We start from the raw sequence: 18692 nt of genomic DNA on the forward strand, positions 1-18692 counted from the left end.
TTTCTTCATTTTAATTTAATTATAAACAGTCATGTCCCAGTCTTTCTTTTTCAAAACTGAAACTGCTTGCAAAAGGTTTCCTCTGCTACCAGAAATTTTTTTTAGGTCTTGACGCCCTGCACAGCTCACACACATAAACAAGTACAGTGTTTTCCTACAACTGAATAACACAGATAATGGGCTGCTATGAGACAGTCAGGCTCTTCTTTTATTTTAGAATTAAAATCAAGTTCCACTCCCCATTTAAAAAGATTAGTCCTTATTTAGCCCATGCCCATCTTCTACTTTCATTAACTCAAAAATCAGCAAAAGGGAGCTTAGAAAAATGAAAAGTGTTGCAGCTGCAAAATCCACGCACAATGCAGACACACAAAAAATACAATGCTTGCAAAGGATATCACTATGTATAACAAAATATGTATCAGATACAATTTATGTACTGAAACAAAATAGACCAGATTTCCAGTAATGATCCTACTTCTTTTATCCCTGCAGTTTTTTGAAATCTGTATTTGCAAGTTCATCCTCTATGCTATGGAAAGCTCAAAATTCATCATTGATGCAAAAATCAAAAAAGATCCTTGTTCCAACAGGTCAACATATTCTTTTGTGATTTTAATAATGGCTTGTCCTACTACATTTATTATTCATATAAAATAAGGACAGACAATTTTTAGGTATTATATAGCTTTCTTCTGGAATATTAGCTTTGTGGCTTTGAGAGACCATTTTCTAAAGATCCTAATAGTCAAATGACATCTTGGGAAATGTTACATTCTCACCACATTTGCATGATAATGAAGATGAAATTTCATATATGCTACCTGAATTATACTTATCTGAGTTTTGTTTTACCAAATGACCAAAGGAATATGTTCTCTAGACCAGAGTATCACAATGCAATAGGAAACATTCTTGCTTCAGTGAAAGACATGGAACTATTATTCAAGTAATAAAAAAAGAAAAAAGCCTGCACAATTTATGTTACTGCATTAACATGACTTCAGCTATGTATCTCTAAATATTTATTTATTTCCAAGAAAACTCTACAAATCCACAAAAATATCCATAGGAGTTTTTTCTAAAAGTAATCATGGAATATCGCTGTGATGCTCTTTGTTCTGGTCCTCTATAGGAGAGGAACTCTTCCATCGTATCTTGTTTTTCATTGATATGCAGTCATATCATGTGCTTGGTAAAGTTCAAATGTCAGCTTATTCATTAGCTATGAGCCACCCTTTGAGTATAACCATTTAAGAACTCTGCTGCTTAACCTAGGTTTGGAAAGACAGTCCCCAACACATCATGTTCGCAACCCAAGGACTCTGTAGGGAAGTATTTGTCCTCTCTGATCATTGGTCTGCCCAGCAATTTACCAGCACAATTCATTTTGTATGCCTCTAGAAAACCAAAATCCAAACAGTTTTATGCTGAAGGTACCATTTTAGAACTGTTTTTCTAGCACTGAAGAAAACTAGTACAATCATACAAGTTTCAACTGACAATAATTATCTAAGCTAAGACACCAGTACACATATTCTTAGATTAATTCTTCTGTTATAACTGTGAACTCTTTGAAGACAGAGTAGTTTTGATTTTTGCTGGAAGCTATAGGCATTATTTTAAAGGAAAAAAACCCCACAGCATGGAATAATTGGCATAAATGTAATATAGCTTTTCAGTACATTCTGATCTATGCTTCATTATAACTGCAGAAACACATTCATATTAAGTGGGGGGGGGGGGGGGGGGAACCAACAAAACCCCACAAAGCAAGTTATCCTGGAAAAGGAAAAAGAAGGAAAGGACTATACTCAAAAGAACATCTGAATAAAATTGTGACATCTGCAGTAGAGTTTTCCCAAGAATGTTTGAGATGAACTCATTGTAACACTGCCTTCCAAGAAAAGACAGGGTGATCAATGCAGGAGCACATCAGGCTCCCTTGGACAGGCCAATCAATGCAAGAAAGAACCTTGCCCAGGGCCTTATGCAAATAGAAGCACGTCCTGCAACCCAGGGAGGGAACATGCGCAATAGATCAATGGCATCTGAAAAACCTTACAGCTATATCAGCCTCAGACAGTAAATATATAATGATGAATCCCTCACGTTCAGCCGTGAACTCTTTAAACTAGGTTATCTCAACAGCTGGTTTAAAAAAAAAGTCTGCTGGCTGTAGACTGCAATGGTGGCAAGGTGAATAAGATTACCGAGGGTTAAATTAACAATGCCTTTTTTTTAAAGGATGAGATAATATAATTGCTGTACTTTAACACATTGTAAAACACTGGCAGTTACGTGCCCACGGGGGTAGGGACTGAGAGGGGGATGGCAGGGTTATTTTGAATTTTTTTAAGATATATTACTCCTGTCAGATGTCTCAAGCCACTCTAAGACAAAATATAATACAGATACTGACAAGCAAATAAATGCGTTAATCAGCTTAATCAAAATGAAAACCTCATGCCCTTTCTATCCTAATACTGCACGATACTGAGATTCTTTATTAGACTTAATTTGCCTTAGAAATGGAAAAGAGAAAAATAACTAATTAAACTATTTATTTTTCGGGTGTTTATGAGGCAATTTCAGTGCTGCACTTTGACATATTGCATTAAAATCTCAGTTCAATTCTGCAGCACTAAAATCACAATCTTCTCAATTAATATATGCACAAAATCTACTCATATTTTTATTTCTTATCATATTCATTCAAAGCCTTTAAATAGGATTATTTTAACATTTAAACATTAGTAGTCATGCTATTATTAGTACTAAAATACTTCACTAATATGCTTAAACAGCTGCTTCTTATGGTACCACAGATTGAGAGCTCCCTTTACTAAAGTATGTTTGCACTCCTTTTACTCTACCTGGATTTGCAATGCCTAATATATTATTAACTTGTAGTTTCTCTGATTGATCCACTAAACTGGGTTTTAAAGTTTTATAAAATCTCTACTGTTCCATGCAAAAGCCATACATACACTTTTCAGCATGATTACCATTTAAATTAACATGAACATAATATACTTGTGCGATCTTAAGAGCATAAGGTCACAGAAATGGGAAAGAATGTGAAACAACAGTGAGACAACTTCCTTTTTAAAATGTTCTGTTCCATTTGGAGAAAACAAATGCCAGTATTTAGAACAGCTTAATATTTCAGCTGGAAAAATCTCAATTCACCACAAAACTTGTAAGTGCATACTGTGTGTGATATTCCTACATCTATCATTGTATAAGCAAATATAAAACTCCTACTCTTTTTCTTTATTAATCGTCCTATATACATTCAAAAAGAACTGTAAAAAAAACTGTAAACCTTTAGACTGTGACAATGTCATATCTTGTAAAATCTTCAGTATTGTGCTGTTCTCCAAACCAATCTAAAGAGATAACAACATACAAAGTTTCATAAAATGCCAGGTTTTTTCATACTGTACTTGGTGGGAAAAGAATCCCACAACCAACATACTCACTCATTTGACTCTGCAGCTGTGTCAATGCAGAGCCAGATACAATGACCACATCCATATAAACTAATGCTCTAAATATTTCATTTTCCTGTCCTGATGCAACGCAGTAAAAATAGGCACCTTCTGGTAAGAACCAGAAACAGGTGGATTAGATTAAAAAAAAGCAAGATGCACATTCACAGAAGATTAAGAATGCAAAGTTGGAAGATAATCAACATGGATAGGGTGAAAAACTAGTCTGTCAGGGAAAACAGGAGATGTGACTTTTTATTGACGCAGCCAGGGCAGGATATATACCAGCACCTTCGGAGTTTGCCTCAGAGAGCCAAGAAAGAGATGAACTGAATTAGTTTCCACCAAAAGAATGGTGATGAGGCAAAACTCTGCATTGTCAGATACTTAAGAGGTTCAGGACAGAAGACATGTCTCTTGTTACCATTGATGAATTTCCCCTATGTCTTGAAGAGCTCTGATGTGCATGAGATGGTTCATACAGCCAACACTCAGAGCTTTTAACTTCTGGGAAGTTTAACGGCAACCAGTGAGGAAATACATAGCCAGGCAAGAAAAAATCAGTTGCCCTGGGTTCTGAAATTAACTATCACAATCAACAGCGTGCTCTACACATTTTAAGGAAATGGTTGCACAGAGATGTTGCCCATCAGCTTTGAGAGGCTCAAGGGATGAAGTTTATCTGCAAACAGCTGAAAGGATGAGTGACATGTTCTTTGAATATGGCCTTGTGCTTTGGCTTTTATTTTTCATTTCAAAGCTGGAATTTGAAATGAAAAATAAACTGACTGATAAGTGATATTGTCTTGCAGAATTTAAAACAGTGGAAACAATGCAGGAAAGGAAAATAATACAAAGGAATTTACTGAGTCAGCAGGAAATTTCTAGCCAGATATAGGGATAGATGCCAAATATGGTTTTATTTAACATCTTCATTAATTATCTGGAATTAATTAAATTTGCAGGTGACATTAAAGTGGGACAAACCACCGAGAGAAGTAAGGCATGAAAGAAATACAAAATAAGCTTCCAAGATTCACAGACCTGTAGCACAAAAGGGATTGCTATTACAATCTAGTATGCCATCCTGCACAACAAGGGCCACAACACAGCTAGATTTAATTAGGAAGACTGTGAGATAATATTGTTTGGAGGGGGTGTTGGGAGGAAATAATCTACTACATTCACATTTAGTACATTCAGTACCACTGGGGAAAGGAAAATTGAGAGCACTAAAAGAGTTTGAGAGATACATGAACATTAGCAGGTACTAAATTCAAAGAAACTTTAGAAAAAAAAATCTAGTACCACTTAGGTTGCATTGATCAAAATGCTGCATAGCAGACCAAAGATACTGAAGTTCGACCTGAACTAATGTTAACTCCACCTAGAACATTGAGTTCAATCCTCAGCATACTGTCAAAGAAATGTTGACAAATAGAACTGAATTCAGATAGGCATAAGAAAAAAAAATAGAACAGCTAGTTACACAAGTTGAGCTACAAAAAACAAGAGGATGAAAATATGAGAACAATTGCTAAAGATCAAAAAACTCCTCATGCAGAAACCTAAATATTCACTGAGTAATGTATGGATTTTAAAATGATGCAAAGAAGTTATAAAAATATAAAATTACTGAGACGAACTCTAGAAAAATTTCTCCAAAGAAATGCATAAAGTGCTGTGCCTTTGACCACCAAATCCCATAGGCAACAAACATGTATTTCCAAGTAACTGGATTTTCTAGTAACCCTAACTTTTACTCGTATCCAGTTCTTTTTTTATTTCATAATTAACATGCCAACTTTGGTGTTAATTTAGAAAATTAATATGAATGGTAGAATGAGACAAAAAAGTAATGATAGGTGGTGCCAACAATTACTATTCAGTATAAAATTCCAGGAAACATTGTCCTTTTCCTTTTGGAAAGAAGTGGGGAAGGGACACATGCACAGCTAGCTGCAGATCATGGCCTGAGCTGAATGAACCATGAGGTACCAGATTAGCAAATGTCTAAGAGAAGCAAAACACAATGAGGCTGAGCATATTGTCTACAGCAAAGTAACAAGGAGTGATGAATATTCCAAACGTGTCTGTTCTGGAAGTGGTCAATGCTCAGCCTTTCACTGCTGCCATCCTCTACTATCATCCAGCAGCAAGGCTAGCAGGGCCTCAGATGAACTGAGGAAGGGAATGCCTACACAGCATTTACAGTAAACCACCAAAAAATTTAAAAGGACATGCAGCTATGATACTATGAGCTGTACTGCAATCGTTTATCATTCCTCTGTCTCTTCCCATTAGAGCATCCTTCCAAATTGCAAGCTCTTTAGGACAAGGTATTGCTATGTGATTCCTTCCTACTACAACACAAATGGATAATGACAGTAAATGCTAGCATGTGAACTAATGATGCCAGTGTATGCTTGTCAGTTTATTTATTTAGGCTGAGTGGCCTAAAATGTTTATCTGCTCTCTGTTAGAATGGGCAATATATGCATACAAATGCATATATGTGTAGACACACACACACACACACACACACACACACACACACACACACACTCTTTATATATCAGAGAAGCCAAATGTGATCAAGAAGCTGTTTCCAGTACAGCAAACAGTGACATGCATATTTCAGTATTTTTTTGCTCAATCCACCATTTAATTTCCTTATGGTCGCAAACTCTCACCACAGGATCTGCTACGCCTGTTGCTTTCTACATCAAGCTTGTGCGTTCCAAAAAGCACTAGCAAAAAAAAAAGTCCACTCTTTCCAAAAACAAGTCTGCTCCCCAATTCCTGTTATTCAAGATCAATGGGACAAACCTGGGTTGAGTGTACAGATTAGGGAATGAGAGGTCAGAGAGCAGTGCTATGGAAAGGGACCTGGGTGTCCTGGTCAATAGCAAGCTGAACATGAGTCAGCAGTGCCTTGGCAGCTGGGATTCAGCCATCCAGACGAGGGAGGGGATTGTCCCGCTCTGCTCTGTACTGGGGCAGCTTCACCTCAAGTGCTGGGGGCAGTTTTGGCACCACCATGTAAGAAAGATATAAAGCTATTAGAGATCATCCACAGTAGGGTAATGATGATGATAAAGGGCCTTGAGGGGAAGCCAAATGAGGAATGTCTGAGGTCACTTGGTCTGTTCAGCCTGGAGGAGACTCAGGGGAAACCTCATTGTGGTCTTCAACATCCTCAGGAGGAAGAGGAGGAACCTCTTCACTTTTATGAGCAGTGACAGGATCTGAGCAAATGGCAGAAAGCTGAGTCAAGGCAGATTTGGTTTGGATATCAGGAGAAGGTTCTTTGCATAGAGAGTGGTTGGGCAATGGAATAGGCTCCCAGGGAAGTGGTCACAGCACCAAGCCTGACAGAGTTCAAGAAGCGTAAGGATAACACTCTCAGGGACATGTTGTGATTCTTGGGGCATCCTATGCCAGGAGTTGGACTTGATGATCCTGATGTGTCCCTTCCATTTCAGCATATACTTTGATTCTATGAATTCTAACTAAAGAGGAAGGGAAAAAGTTGTTTGCCAACACTGGTATTAGAGGTTTGACCTGGTTTTGGTTAAAACTCAGCTATTCCAGTGGAGTGAGCCTCGAGTCAGAGTAGCGTCAAGTCCAGACAAATTAATCCAAAAAGTGGTCAAATTATTCATGGCTGAAGATATGCACCTGCATGTGTCTTTCACAGGAACACAGACTCCTGGGTCACACCAAGGACCAAGAGTCTCAGCAAATTACTCACATAACTCTTGCCACGTATGGGTCATGACTGGCAGCAACTTCGCCTCAGTCCTTTTCCCAAGCAGGACTTCCTAATCCAATGGTGAGAGACCTAACTCCATCCTAAATTTATTCATGACCAGTTTTAATCCATTTGTTCCTGTGCTGACATTGTTCTTTGGCTTATAAGGCTCTCCCTCCCTGCTGTTTATTCTCCTGATGTATTTGCTGAGTGCTACCAATCCTTCTAAGCTTTCCTTTACCAGGCTGAAAAGCCATGCTTTTAAGCTCAGTTTCTGCAGTAAATACAAAGCAGATGCTGAACCTTGTCTTTCTAGACATAGCTACCAAAGTTAACATAAGAGGACTAGCAATTAACATGGTTCTTTTTAAGGCTGATAAGCCTTAAAAGCATGTAGTATCTCTATGGTTTATGACAGCTAGGACCTGTCCATGCTGGCACCATGTCACAGCAGGTCTGAGGATCCTTCATTGTTTCTGGAAAAATATGCTTTCCATTGACTCAAGCGTATGAACACCTCTTCCTTGACTTAATATTTACTTAATATTCCCAAATGTGTCAAATTACCTCAGATAAATCACAGCAGCAAGCTGGACAGCTTTAATACTCACCTTCTTGGGACAGAAAGAGCAAAAACATCACAGTATCATATCTGACTCTTGTTACGTTACCTGGTCATTCACTTACAGCCACTGGCAACGAAGCCAGTTGTCCAAGGGTTTCTCCAGCCCTGCTGTTCTCTGCTGATGAGATCACTCTTTGTGCACAAATGCAGATGACTGACTAGTCAACGCCTAACTGTCCTGGCATAGAACATAACTTTCTATTACTGCAGAAATTCTACTTCTGAATACTCCATCACTTAATGCCAGGATCCAATTTCAGGAGCATATATTTAATTTGTGTGCCCACATCAGTAACAGGAATACTAAAAAAATCAGCATCAAGGCTAGAGACTCTATTCCTGTCCAATCCTTTTTTATACAACCGACCACTGGTTCCTCCATTAGCTTCTCTTGTCCATCCTCATTTCTCATTTGATCTTTTTCAGATGAACAAGTACTTTTCCAAGAAGGAGAACAAAGGATAGTTGAAATAAATAACCAAACAGAATCAAGATATCATTTTTGCTTTCAGACTTGCTTTTCTGAATGTGAGCACTAAATTAGACCTGCTTCAAAAATACGCTATTGTAAGTGCCCAACACAGAAAATTCTAAGGCGTAAATCAGGTAGGGTTGAGTGAGATGACTTGTCCAAAGACTGGACATACAAGTCAAGTTCCCATAAACCTTCAAGACAGCATCCCACACTGCTCTCCCAATGGACATTCAACATCTAAAGTGTCTTTTTTTCCTTTTTTCTTTTTCCCCTCCCCCACAAATGCTCACAGAACTTTAAAGCACAGTGGTATTTTGCTTTTGTCTTCACAATAAGTATCCTGGTCACTGAGGTGTTTTCCTTCACAGCTCTCTACTTGTAGCTCTTTCCCATGCTTCCTACAGCCATCACAGATCTTATGTGATTTCTACCACACATCAGTAGACATATTTCGATTTAACATGTCAGCCAGGGGAATTAAGAGTTGCATGTCCACAGTACCCACTCATCAATTTTCCAGGCAAACAGAATTAAAAAAATAAGTAGATATATTTATATAAGAATTTATAAAAAAGCCAAATATAACAAACCATTCAGTCTGAGACTTCAGGAAATTAAATTAATGAAAAACTAATGATAGGTTCACAGCCTAGCCATTAAGTTTCTTAAATTGCATTTTGCCTGTGCCATAATAATGATGCAGCCTCAGAGACTCACAGGTAGCTCAGCAGGTGCCTGTCTATCATCATTATTTTGGCACCTATCAGTGCCAGTCAGGGCCAGGTCCTTGCCATACTCAGCACAATACAGCAAAATGAAGTGGCAGCATATTGCAAAGAGGATCTCAAAATGATGGACCTAGAATATTTCAGATTTCCAAAATTTGCAGATTTGATGGAATTAGAAGTCTACAGTAAGTACAGTAATTTAACAGTGTGTTTTAAGGGCTCTCATTGTAAAAAAGCTTGCTAAAAGGACACCCTCCCCCCATTTTACCTACACCTTTATGCAAATTATCAATACATACATCCAATATTTTAGCCAAAAGAACTATAATGAATAGTTTATATCTGCTGAAGACAACCTACTTTCCTTCTCCTAATTATTACATTCCTGTGTGTAGTTCGTATTTCCACAGCAGTATGAATGATGTACGATGGAGATACTATTAATGATTCTCACATTTTTTTCATAATTCCCATGATATTTGGTATTTTTTTAAAAGATAGCATTTAACTAATTGAAACAAAAAAGCTGTAACTCTAGTCATAAGATTATGAGGAAATAACTGAAAATGCAGGGGTCTCAGAAATATAGGAAGCAAACAGCAGAAGTGTTCCACAAAGATATCTTCTGTGTGGGTCTTTCAAGCAGGCAATGACAAGGAAAAACATTATTTTTAAAGCATAATAATTGTAAACCCATAAAATTTGGCAGGAAAACTCAAAGGAGGCGTTGTACCAGAAACTTCTTATTTTCTGTAAACTAAATATAAAATTGACTCCATCAACGTGAAATTCTCACTTTCTGTTAAATTTCATAAAATTCTTATAAGCTTGGAGTTGGGAAAGTTCCACAATTTACCATCAAGTAAAGCAAACTGATTCTGAAAATAAATCCCTGACTATACTATGCAAGGGATAGCAGAATTAAGAAGCTGAGATGTGTTCATGAATCATGGCTTGAGTTTTTCAAAATCAGTAATAAGCAATTAGCAAAACACAATGACCCAACAATTATTTTTAGTGCTGTGCATTCAAAAAGTAATTTACGTGCACATATTATCACATGCATGTTTTATTTCAAACTGCAATTGCACAAAGATTAATTTAGTAAATATTAAGATACACTCTAATATATGGTTTATGATTTACCATTTGTAATTCAACCTATAAACAACAGAACAATATAACTTAGTACATTTATTGGTGAACTTTATTCTCCACACATTTTAATCACTTTCAGCTATTCCCCTAGTAATGTATGACACAAGAAGGTACAGAAAATGCGTGCCTATGTTGCAGTAAAAGTTTCTGTGTATTTGAGTATGATATTGCAGACTCACCCTATTTGTCTTAATATCCTGCAATCACAGACATGAGAAAATGTAGATCAAAAAGCTGCAAAGATCAATAAAATTTTTACTTGAAATGACATGTATTTGAAAATGGCAGCCAAGCCTTACCTGTTTGTTTAATGAAGGATTTTCAAAACTCAGCCTTATTTTCAAGGTGAGAAGAAATTTGGAATGAAGAACAAAATTTGGGCAACAAAGTTTGTAAATAAAAATGATGCTCCTTTTATACCAATTTCATAAGTGATGGTTCTATCTGTTCTCTTTCACTATGTGTTTCCCAACAAAGTGCATGCCAATCAAGGGACAAGGCAGAGTAGCACTGCCTTTCTTACGCTACCTCCCTCAGCAGCTTCAGACAAAGGAGTACCTGGATAGGTACTGCCTGTGGAAGGCTGAATACTGTTCTCTGCCTTTTCCTGGGAGAGCAGCAGCTCCTCCCACACAATGGTATGAACGTCTATGAACAAGACTTTGCCTAATATCCGCTTTCATTGGGTTTTTCTGTTTAAGGCCAGAACATCCTGTTTCCATCAGGAGCCCTACACCACGATGAAGTAGCAAGCTGTAGCTGAGATGACTGCAAGCCATCATGAGAGACCTTACAGCACTGAACATGGAAAGTTGACTAAGAAGATATTAATTGAAAACACATTTTTTTAATATATTTTTGCTTGTTTTCTTTTTCCCTGCAGGCAAAATAAAATTCAGAGGGCTCAGGCAGAAGCCTTCACTCCAAATTAAAGCCATATGCTTCACACTGCTCTCCTGCAAGAGGCAAATGCAGAAGGAGCAGCTGTGCAACAGGTTTCCATAACAACTGTAACCAACAATTTCATGAATCAGTTAACCCAAAAACTTGCAAAGGAAGTGTAGAGGTGGTACAGTTGCTATATGGTGTAGCTGCTCTATCAACCTCATCATCACCCCCACATGAATCAGAGAAAAAAGTGAAGCGATTGAAAATTTATTTGTCATAAGACAGTAATTGCCCGTCAGCTGCTCTGTTTCTTTTTGGAGCTCATTGCAATTACTAAATGCTGTATGGATATAAAGTTTAAGAGAAAGGAGATGATAACAAAATAAAACCTTACAAATGAATATTGTGATGAAATAGTTCAAGGTTTATTTCAATTATATGTCGTTCAGTGTATGAATTATTTAATCAAACTGCTTTTAGTAGTACTCAAATATCACACTACCTCTTTGATTTTTTAGAAAAACATTGAGTTGCATTAAAAATATATTTCAGGTCTAGTTTTGCGTGACAGATATGTGGTGTGTCAGTGGATATGTATTATATTCCTCCTCTCAGGCATGCATCTCCTGCAGAGACAGCACACTACAGAAGCTGACCCTTACTGAGACCATCTTGTCTTTCTGACAATGATACTTCTTAACTTCTTACTTACTGGTTGCTTCCTGCAATTGATAAAAAATTTTTGCTCAGCTTGTGATAACTTCACAGGCCCTGAGCACCCTGACCCTGGAAACCCCAAGGTCAGAAGTCAAGTCTTGCTCTGAAACATCAGTGTGCTTCATATTAAAGTAGAAAAAAAGCGAAGAAATATCCACCAGTGTGACAAGAAAAACAGGGAAAATGCGAATGACACCTTGGTCATCTGTTATCCAGGCCACCTCAAGCCTCAAGCCATTGTCTGAAATGGGATGGAAAAACTCTCCAAGCCTCCTTCAAGTCAGCACTCTGTTTAGGAAACACTGAGAAAAGCCTCCAGTTGCTTCTTATTCCTGCCCTCTGCTGCATGTCTCTGGGCATCTGGTGACCAAAACAATGTGGCTTTACAAAACCTACAGAAATTCTGCCAAAGCTTTACTTTGGACCCACCAAAATACCCTGGGCTGAAACACAAAGCAGCTGAAAATCACAACTCAGGAAAGGCAAGACAGAAAAATTGCTCCCTAACATTCATGACATTTCAAGAGCAACAGGCACATGAAATGCAACACACACATCTTTCACCGATAGATGAGGTTACAGAAAGAGTTATTCACCTTCAAGGTGAATATTCACTTCAAAATTTAGTTTTGAGACTATTCATTGAGAAAGTAACAAAACACCTGTGAAAAATGATCAACTCTCAAATGATCTTCAGATCAGGAAAATGAACTGTTTCTCAAATCTCAAACCTGTACACATCATGTGTATTTTGCACATACTCTTCCAGGACCTCAGAGACAATAAAAATGGCATCAATTTCAACAACAACAAAAAAGGGGGGTTTAGGAAAATCTCAAGTTCTTAAAATAATACCAGTGGCCATTGTCTGGATTGTTATTGCTACTTGGAGCAACATAAGACTAAAACAAACATGTTCATGGCGTGCTTTTTCTTAACTAAGTCATTCATCTCATGTTCAGGCAGGAAACACCTTAATCAACTTTCAGTTAGATTAAACGAATGTGTTGTAGACAAAAGATGTACATATATGTCTGCTGTTTCCTGTGTCTATAAAACCAGTTCTAATGCTCTGCAATTTAACTTTCCACAATAAACAGGACCCTTACTTTTCTGTAGTTTTCTTCAATAAAACATATCCTGATTACACTACTGTTTTAAAATCATATGAGGAGACTGTAGCTACACTGACAGAGTGATACACAAGTTTAACAGGCAGCTTGGTATACCAGATGGGGTCGAGAGATCTGCCTTTAGAGAAAAGAGTGAAAGACTGACAAACTAGATGTTCAGCAGTTTCAGCACCAGATGTAGAACAGCTTTACACTGAGCAAAGTTTTTCCCACCTTATATCGCTGCAGAGCCTAATAAATGGGAAAACAGAAGTCCTTCCAGCAAGTTCTGCAGATCTTTGTAGAAAAACTGCAAAAACTGAATAAAACTGCCATATTTCCCTGCACATTCAGTTCCAATCTATAAACAAAAAGCTGTATTTGTGTCTGGGACTTCGCTTTAAAACTGTTCTTATATGTCCTTAGTCTCATATGCCCCCAGGTATTTCTTCCCCACAGCAGAAACTGGTGCCTTTCAGTACATAGTCTGGACAAGAAGGATGCAGCGTATTCTGTTTCCCCACAGTCTTTCAGGTTCATGCACACTTGGGACCTTACTGTCTATCTCAAAACTAGAAAAGATGCAGCGACCTTCTGGCTGCAAAGAAATCCTGACCAACCTGTACATGACCACTGGAAGCTGTTTCTACCTAGCTACTTTCAATAAGGTGATCACAAAGAATGTAGAAATCTGTGACAGTCTTGAGAAAAGACAGCAATGGAGAATTCACACTTACCAACTCTACAAAGGCAAGTCCACCATAACTGTGAGCAACAAAAAATACATTCTCTGCAGCTGACTGGGAAATAAAATGGTCCCAAACATAAATCGCATGTTCTTCAGGAGAGCCATTATCCTGCAGAAAGAAATAATGTTTGTGACAATTATCTTTTAAAAAACAGCAATTCTGTCTAAAAATGTGTTTCTATATGTTTTAATGTTTTGTTAAAATAAAGATTAAATGAATACACACTAGAGTATCAAAGAGAGAACAGATCCTTTTGTCTAAATAAAGGCAGTAAAACTGTGGCTTTCTGAGCTTACTTTAGTAAGTATAACAAAATTATGCATCTGCAAAATTTTACGTAAATACCATGATGACAATTCTGCTAAACAGAGCCATTCATAGGAATTATGAGTCATAGCTCAGATTTTCATTCTTTTGACAACTCTTCCGTCAAATGTTTGTTCGCTGAGGGTTTGTTTAAAGTACTTATGCCTTAGATTGGTAAATAAAAACAGGTAAGAACAAAATAAATACATAATTGTAGAATAATTTTGGTTGGTAAAGACCTATAATTTCAATTTTTACTTTTTTTTCATACTATGAGCCACTGGAAACCTGAACTAAGATTAAAATTATGGTATTTGCAACTACTCTTTCAAATCTTACTTTTTGTGATTGTAGACTATGAGATATGGAGCAAAGAAAACACCTCTTGACTGGTGGCAGCCATTACTTTGGAGTTTTTGGGAGCTAGGGGACCACGTTTTCTTACTATTGAATAAGATTTTGTCAAAGTCAGCCAGTGTAAGGGCCACAGAAGGCACTAGAGGGACACACATTGATTTTAGTGCAGTCTCATCGAAACTCATGGTTGTGTACCTGTATCCTTGAGGCTCTTGGAAAGAACTATACCCCTCTAGTTTTCCCTTTTTCTTGGGTTCTTGAGGTCATAACTACAAATTTGGTCAGGCAACAAGAATAAGATGCTCTGCTAGGTACCCTGCTCTGCCAGCATTTCACACAACCAGGATAACAATGTTGGCTCTTTCCAGACTCTTGAATGCCAGAAAGAGCTGATCAGTCAAGGTAATGTAATTTCCTAAAGTTTGCATTCCTTTTCCCTTTGGTTGGTGCCAGCAACAACTTCATATCCTTAGCTCACTCAGACACAGACAAGAAAAGCCTTGTTTCCATAGGAAAAAGAAAGCACAAACCAGTAAAAGCCACTGGTAATCAGAAGTTGCTAATTACACAGTGTGAATTATTGAAATTTATCAAGAATGTTGAGGTGATCTAGATCTCAATTGCATTCTGCAACTAGTTTTGGGGATTGAAGCTTTTGTGTTTAAAATCAGTGGGAAGAGACACACCTAAATAATGTGGTTGATTATGGCTTTTATTTCTATTCTCATACCCTGTTTTCTAAGAGTAAGTAAGAGTGAGATGGCAACAAATATATTATGGATCCTGACTTAAAGTTTTTGAATAATGATTCTGCTTCAGCAGCAGTCATTTCAAGACAGAAAAACCTGAGTTTCTCTTACTCCTGGACCGATTCTGCTCTTCATTGACTATGACAGAACGTGGTTTTAACTAATTCTGTATCACCTATTGTAAACTACCTCAGTATAGGAAAGGACTTATTTCAAAACAGTTTGTTGCTGTTTTTAAATTTGATTTTATAGATCTGTACAGAAAGTAAAGACTCTTCCCTTTGTGAGGAATGAGGGAAATTTTTTAGAAGAAATTACATAACGAAAATATGATTGACAAACCAGTTATTAAGATAAAGATGAAGGACAACTTGAACAGGAGTTTCCTATGCAAAAGTGATGTACACTATAATTTGTACAGAAAAAACGTACATTAAAACACTGAGAAAGTTTCAGAATTAATGATTTATCTAAAAGATTTATCTTAGTTATGTACACAGGAGTTTCTTATTTTTCAGTAATAATGTTGGCATTGATACTTTTAACAGCAATTTTTGTATAGCTACCCAATGCTGTTTAAATAATCTGAGAAAAAGAGGACATTTTTTCTGCATACTATAGCATTTTCAGGTTACTTTGAATTTATTATTTGACACACTGCTAGTAAAAGCACACCATTTTAGGTTCCACAAGACTAAGACATCAGCAAAAAGCTTCTGAACTCAGCCCAAAAAAGCTTTCACCAATCAAAACATAACCAGTGCTCTAGTAAACTAAATTAATAACTTCACAGCTTCACAGTCTAGTACAAAGATTCAACAGGATTCTATAAAGTAAAAAGGAATGAGCTAGAATGAGTTAAATATAGACTGTCACTTCCTTTATTACCAGTTTAAAAAAAAAACAAAACAAAAAAAAACCCAACCATAAAATGTCAGGATAAAGTGGGTTGCTGTACACTCTGCTAAACCCTAAGCATGGCAAGAAAAGCACATATGTGTAAGGAGTCTGGAGGAGTCCTAAATGCTTAGAAGAAATGCCCTTTCTTCAGAGCATCTGCTTATTTTTCTCCCTTCTAACTAGCCCCTATTACAAATACCTCAGACCTAGCTCCAGGTGTGTACATGGAATATCCAGCTGCAGGAGCAGTGCACAGCTGATCTCCTTAGGATTTCAAATTGCACTGGGTCTCTGAGGTTTAACCTCTACTGCCTGGCTTGGATTAAATTATCAGACAGGATGCTGCATTTTCAGCATGAAAGGTGACAGTCTCAGGCAGCTGTTGCTTTCTGTAATTTCACTGAAGCTAAATTGAATGCACTTATATTGAACATTGTTAAGTTATTTGATAGAGAGGGGGTCTTCCAGTCAGAGTTTACGTAATTATCTACACAATTGTACAGAAATTACACAAGTGTACAGAAATGAATGGACACCAGCCTGGAGAAATCACAATATATACCTCAAAAGGCATCTCAGGCTGAATGCATTCTCGTTTGTGAAACAGATTGAGCTGGAGACACACAGGAAAACTTGAACTTCGACTTCCCACTGTGAAAGCTGGTCAGCAGTGTTTACCTACAGCAGGTAATTCTATGTCAAAATAAGTCATCTGGTTCTTTGGAGTTGTGGGTCCCCATCCCTCTGAAAACCCTTCCTCTTGATCATTATATATGCACTTAGACATGAAGGGAAGAAAAGATTAAGCTCTGTATGATGTGAAAAGGCCCTAGTGCAATGTTAATGCAATGCAAAGTAATCCAAACAAGGCTACCCCTGGGCCATCCATTGGACAGAAACATGGAGGGAGTGAACTCATATTTTGGTCTGCCATTTTTTCCAGCATGGTTAGTGATAGGAGTTGAAAGGTATATAACATTTTAATAGTTGGAGCCATTAGGTATACACAGATAAGCAGTATGCACACTGTGAATACAATATGACATTCTGTTGCATTCAAAAAACAGGTTAAATTTACCAGTGTAATATCACAGTCATTAATTGTTAAATACCAGGTTGGAGTGATGCAGCAATTGAAGCCTTATCAACTATGCCAGATCCTAACACCTAGACATTACAAGGTCTGCAGTTATGATGGACTACCTGAGTCGATAACACATGGAATTGTCTAAACAACATTTGCATATTTGTGTAATTATTTCCTAAGGTTAATTAGCTCCCGCAAAGCAGCTTGCCCTTTGAGACTGCTTACTATGACAGGTTCACGTATTTTGTGTTTCAGCACCAAATTTTACTTATTTCTTTTTCTTTTCCCTTTTTCATTTCTTTTCCCTCCGAAGTAGCCGGCTGCCAGAAAGTCATAGGCCTTGAGGCCTTGAATCTGGAGGCATTGAACCACTATTAGCTTTACTGAGGCAGAGCAGCTCAGATCCCCATCTTGAACTTCTAATACATCAAAATTAAAAAAGTCACATAAAGAAAAAAAATAAACACTACAAAATTAAGTTTTCAGATCTGGTAACCTTCTACTTTCAGGGCTTTTTTTAAATCAAGAAGTAGGAATCACATTTTTCTGAGACAAGGGAAAGCATACAAATAGGGAAATATGCCAGCTTTAAAAGAATTTATTTGAAGGTGATTTCTCTAATTACCATTTATCACAGCAAAACAATTTCTCCTTCTAGCTTGATAAGCTACTATAAACAAGTATGGTACATGAGTTAAATACGGGAGAACAGAATTGCACACTGGCTGGGAGGCCAGAAGGATACAGAAGGCTCTGATCTCCTGTCCCTCGAGATGCTAGATCTTACCCACCAGTAATATCTTGACAGTTGTGTACAGTTTGTCCCATTGCCTCAGGGAGCCTTGGGGCAGGTAAACTTTTGCAATTCACCCCAACCCTTCCAAAAAATCATGACACTTAAAATTCATATAAGTATAAAAATATCCTGTTACAACAGCACCTTTCATGAGCCCTAAATGATGCTTATCACCTGCTGCATTTTTCTCACTCCTTTTGCAAATATTTGCCGTACATCAGACAAAAACTTTTTCACTAGAGAGAACAAAATGAAACTATACGATGGGTTACTACCACCAGAGCAGCTCCAAAATTTCCATGCAGGACGTGGTCTAAGAGGCTTTTGTCATGGTTCAGGAACATTACTCCCTAATTTAGTGATATCCCCAACCAAGACTAATCCAAACCAGACACTGCTCCTCCCACTGCTCTTCTGCTCTTTGTGTCTGGCGGGAGACACAAAAGACAGAGGTTATGGGTTGAAATAAGAAGAATTTACTGGAAACAGTAATGAAATAAGAAAACAAACAGTAACAGTAACACTATTAATAAGAAAGGTACAGTAAAAAGAGCGTGATTTACATGTCAAAAATGCTCATGAGCCCAAGCTGACCCAGTGTGACCCACAAATGAACAAAATGGCAGACAGATCCTCTTCACTCATGCTCTTCTTCCTGACCACAAGCCATTCCCCTTCCTTCTGGGAAGCATTTCTGCCCTGACAGTGACAAGAGGTGATACAGAATAATAATCTAGAAATGCCCACATGGCTCCAGACTCCGTTCCCTCACAGTTACTGCGAAAAAATTAGCTGTC

General features: G+C 37.5%; 1 protein-coding gene across 6 annotated transcripts in view; it reads right to left on the minus strand.

The window, feature by feature from the left end:
• Positions 1–18692, minus strand: part of ARB2A (ARB2 cotranscriptional regulator A) — a 262424-nt gene that overhangs the window by 97608 nt on the left and 146124 nt on the right. For 5 of the 6 annotated variants that reach the window (XM_071448707.1, XM_071448708.1, XM_071448709.1 and 2 more), the window contains one exon: positions 13689–13808. The exons of the other annotated variant lie outside the window; for it this stretch is intronic. In XM_071448707.1, the coding sequence (XP_071304808.1) occupies positions 13689–13808 (120 nt within the window). The remainder of the gene's footprint in view (positions 1–13688; positions 13809–18692) is intronic. 6 annotated transcript variants of the gene reach the window in all.

Source organism: Agelaius tricolor, unplaced genomic scaffold (assembly GCF_023055355.1).
Source record: "Agelaius tricolor isolate 1412-34295 unplaced genomic scaffold, bAgeTri1.0.p SCAF_27, whole genome shotgun sequence".
Lineage (NCBI taxonomy): Eukaryota > Metazoa > Chordata > Aves > Passeriformes > Icteridae > Agelaius > Agelaius tricolor.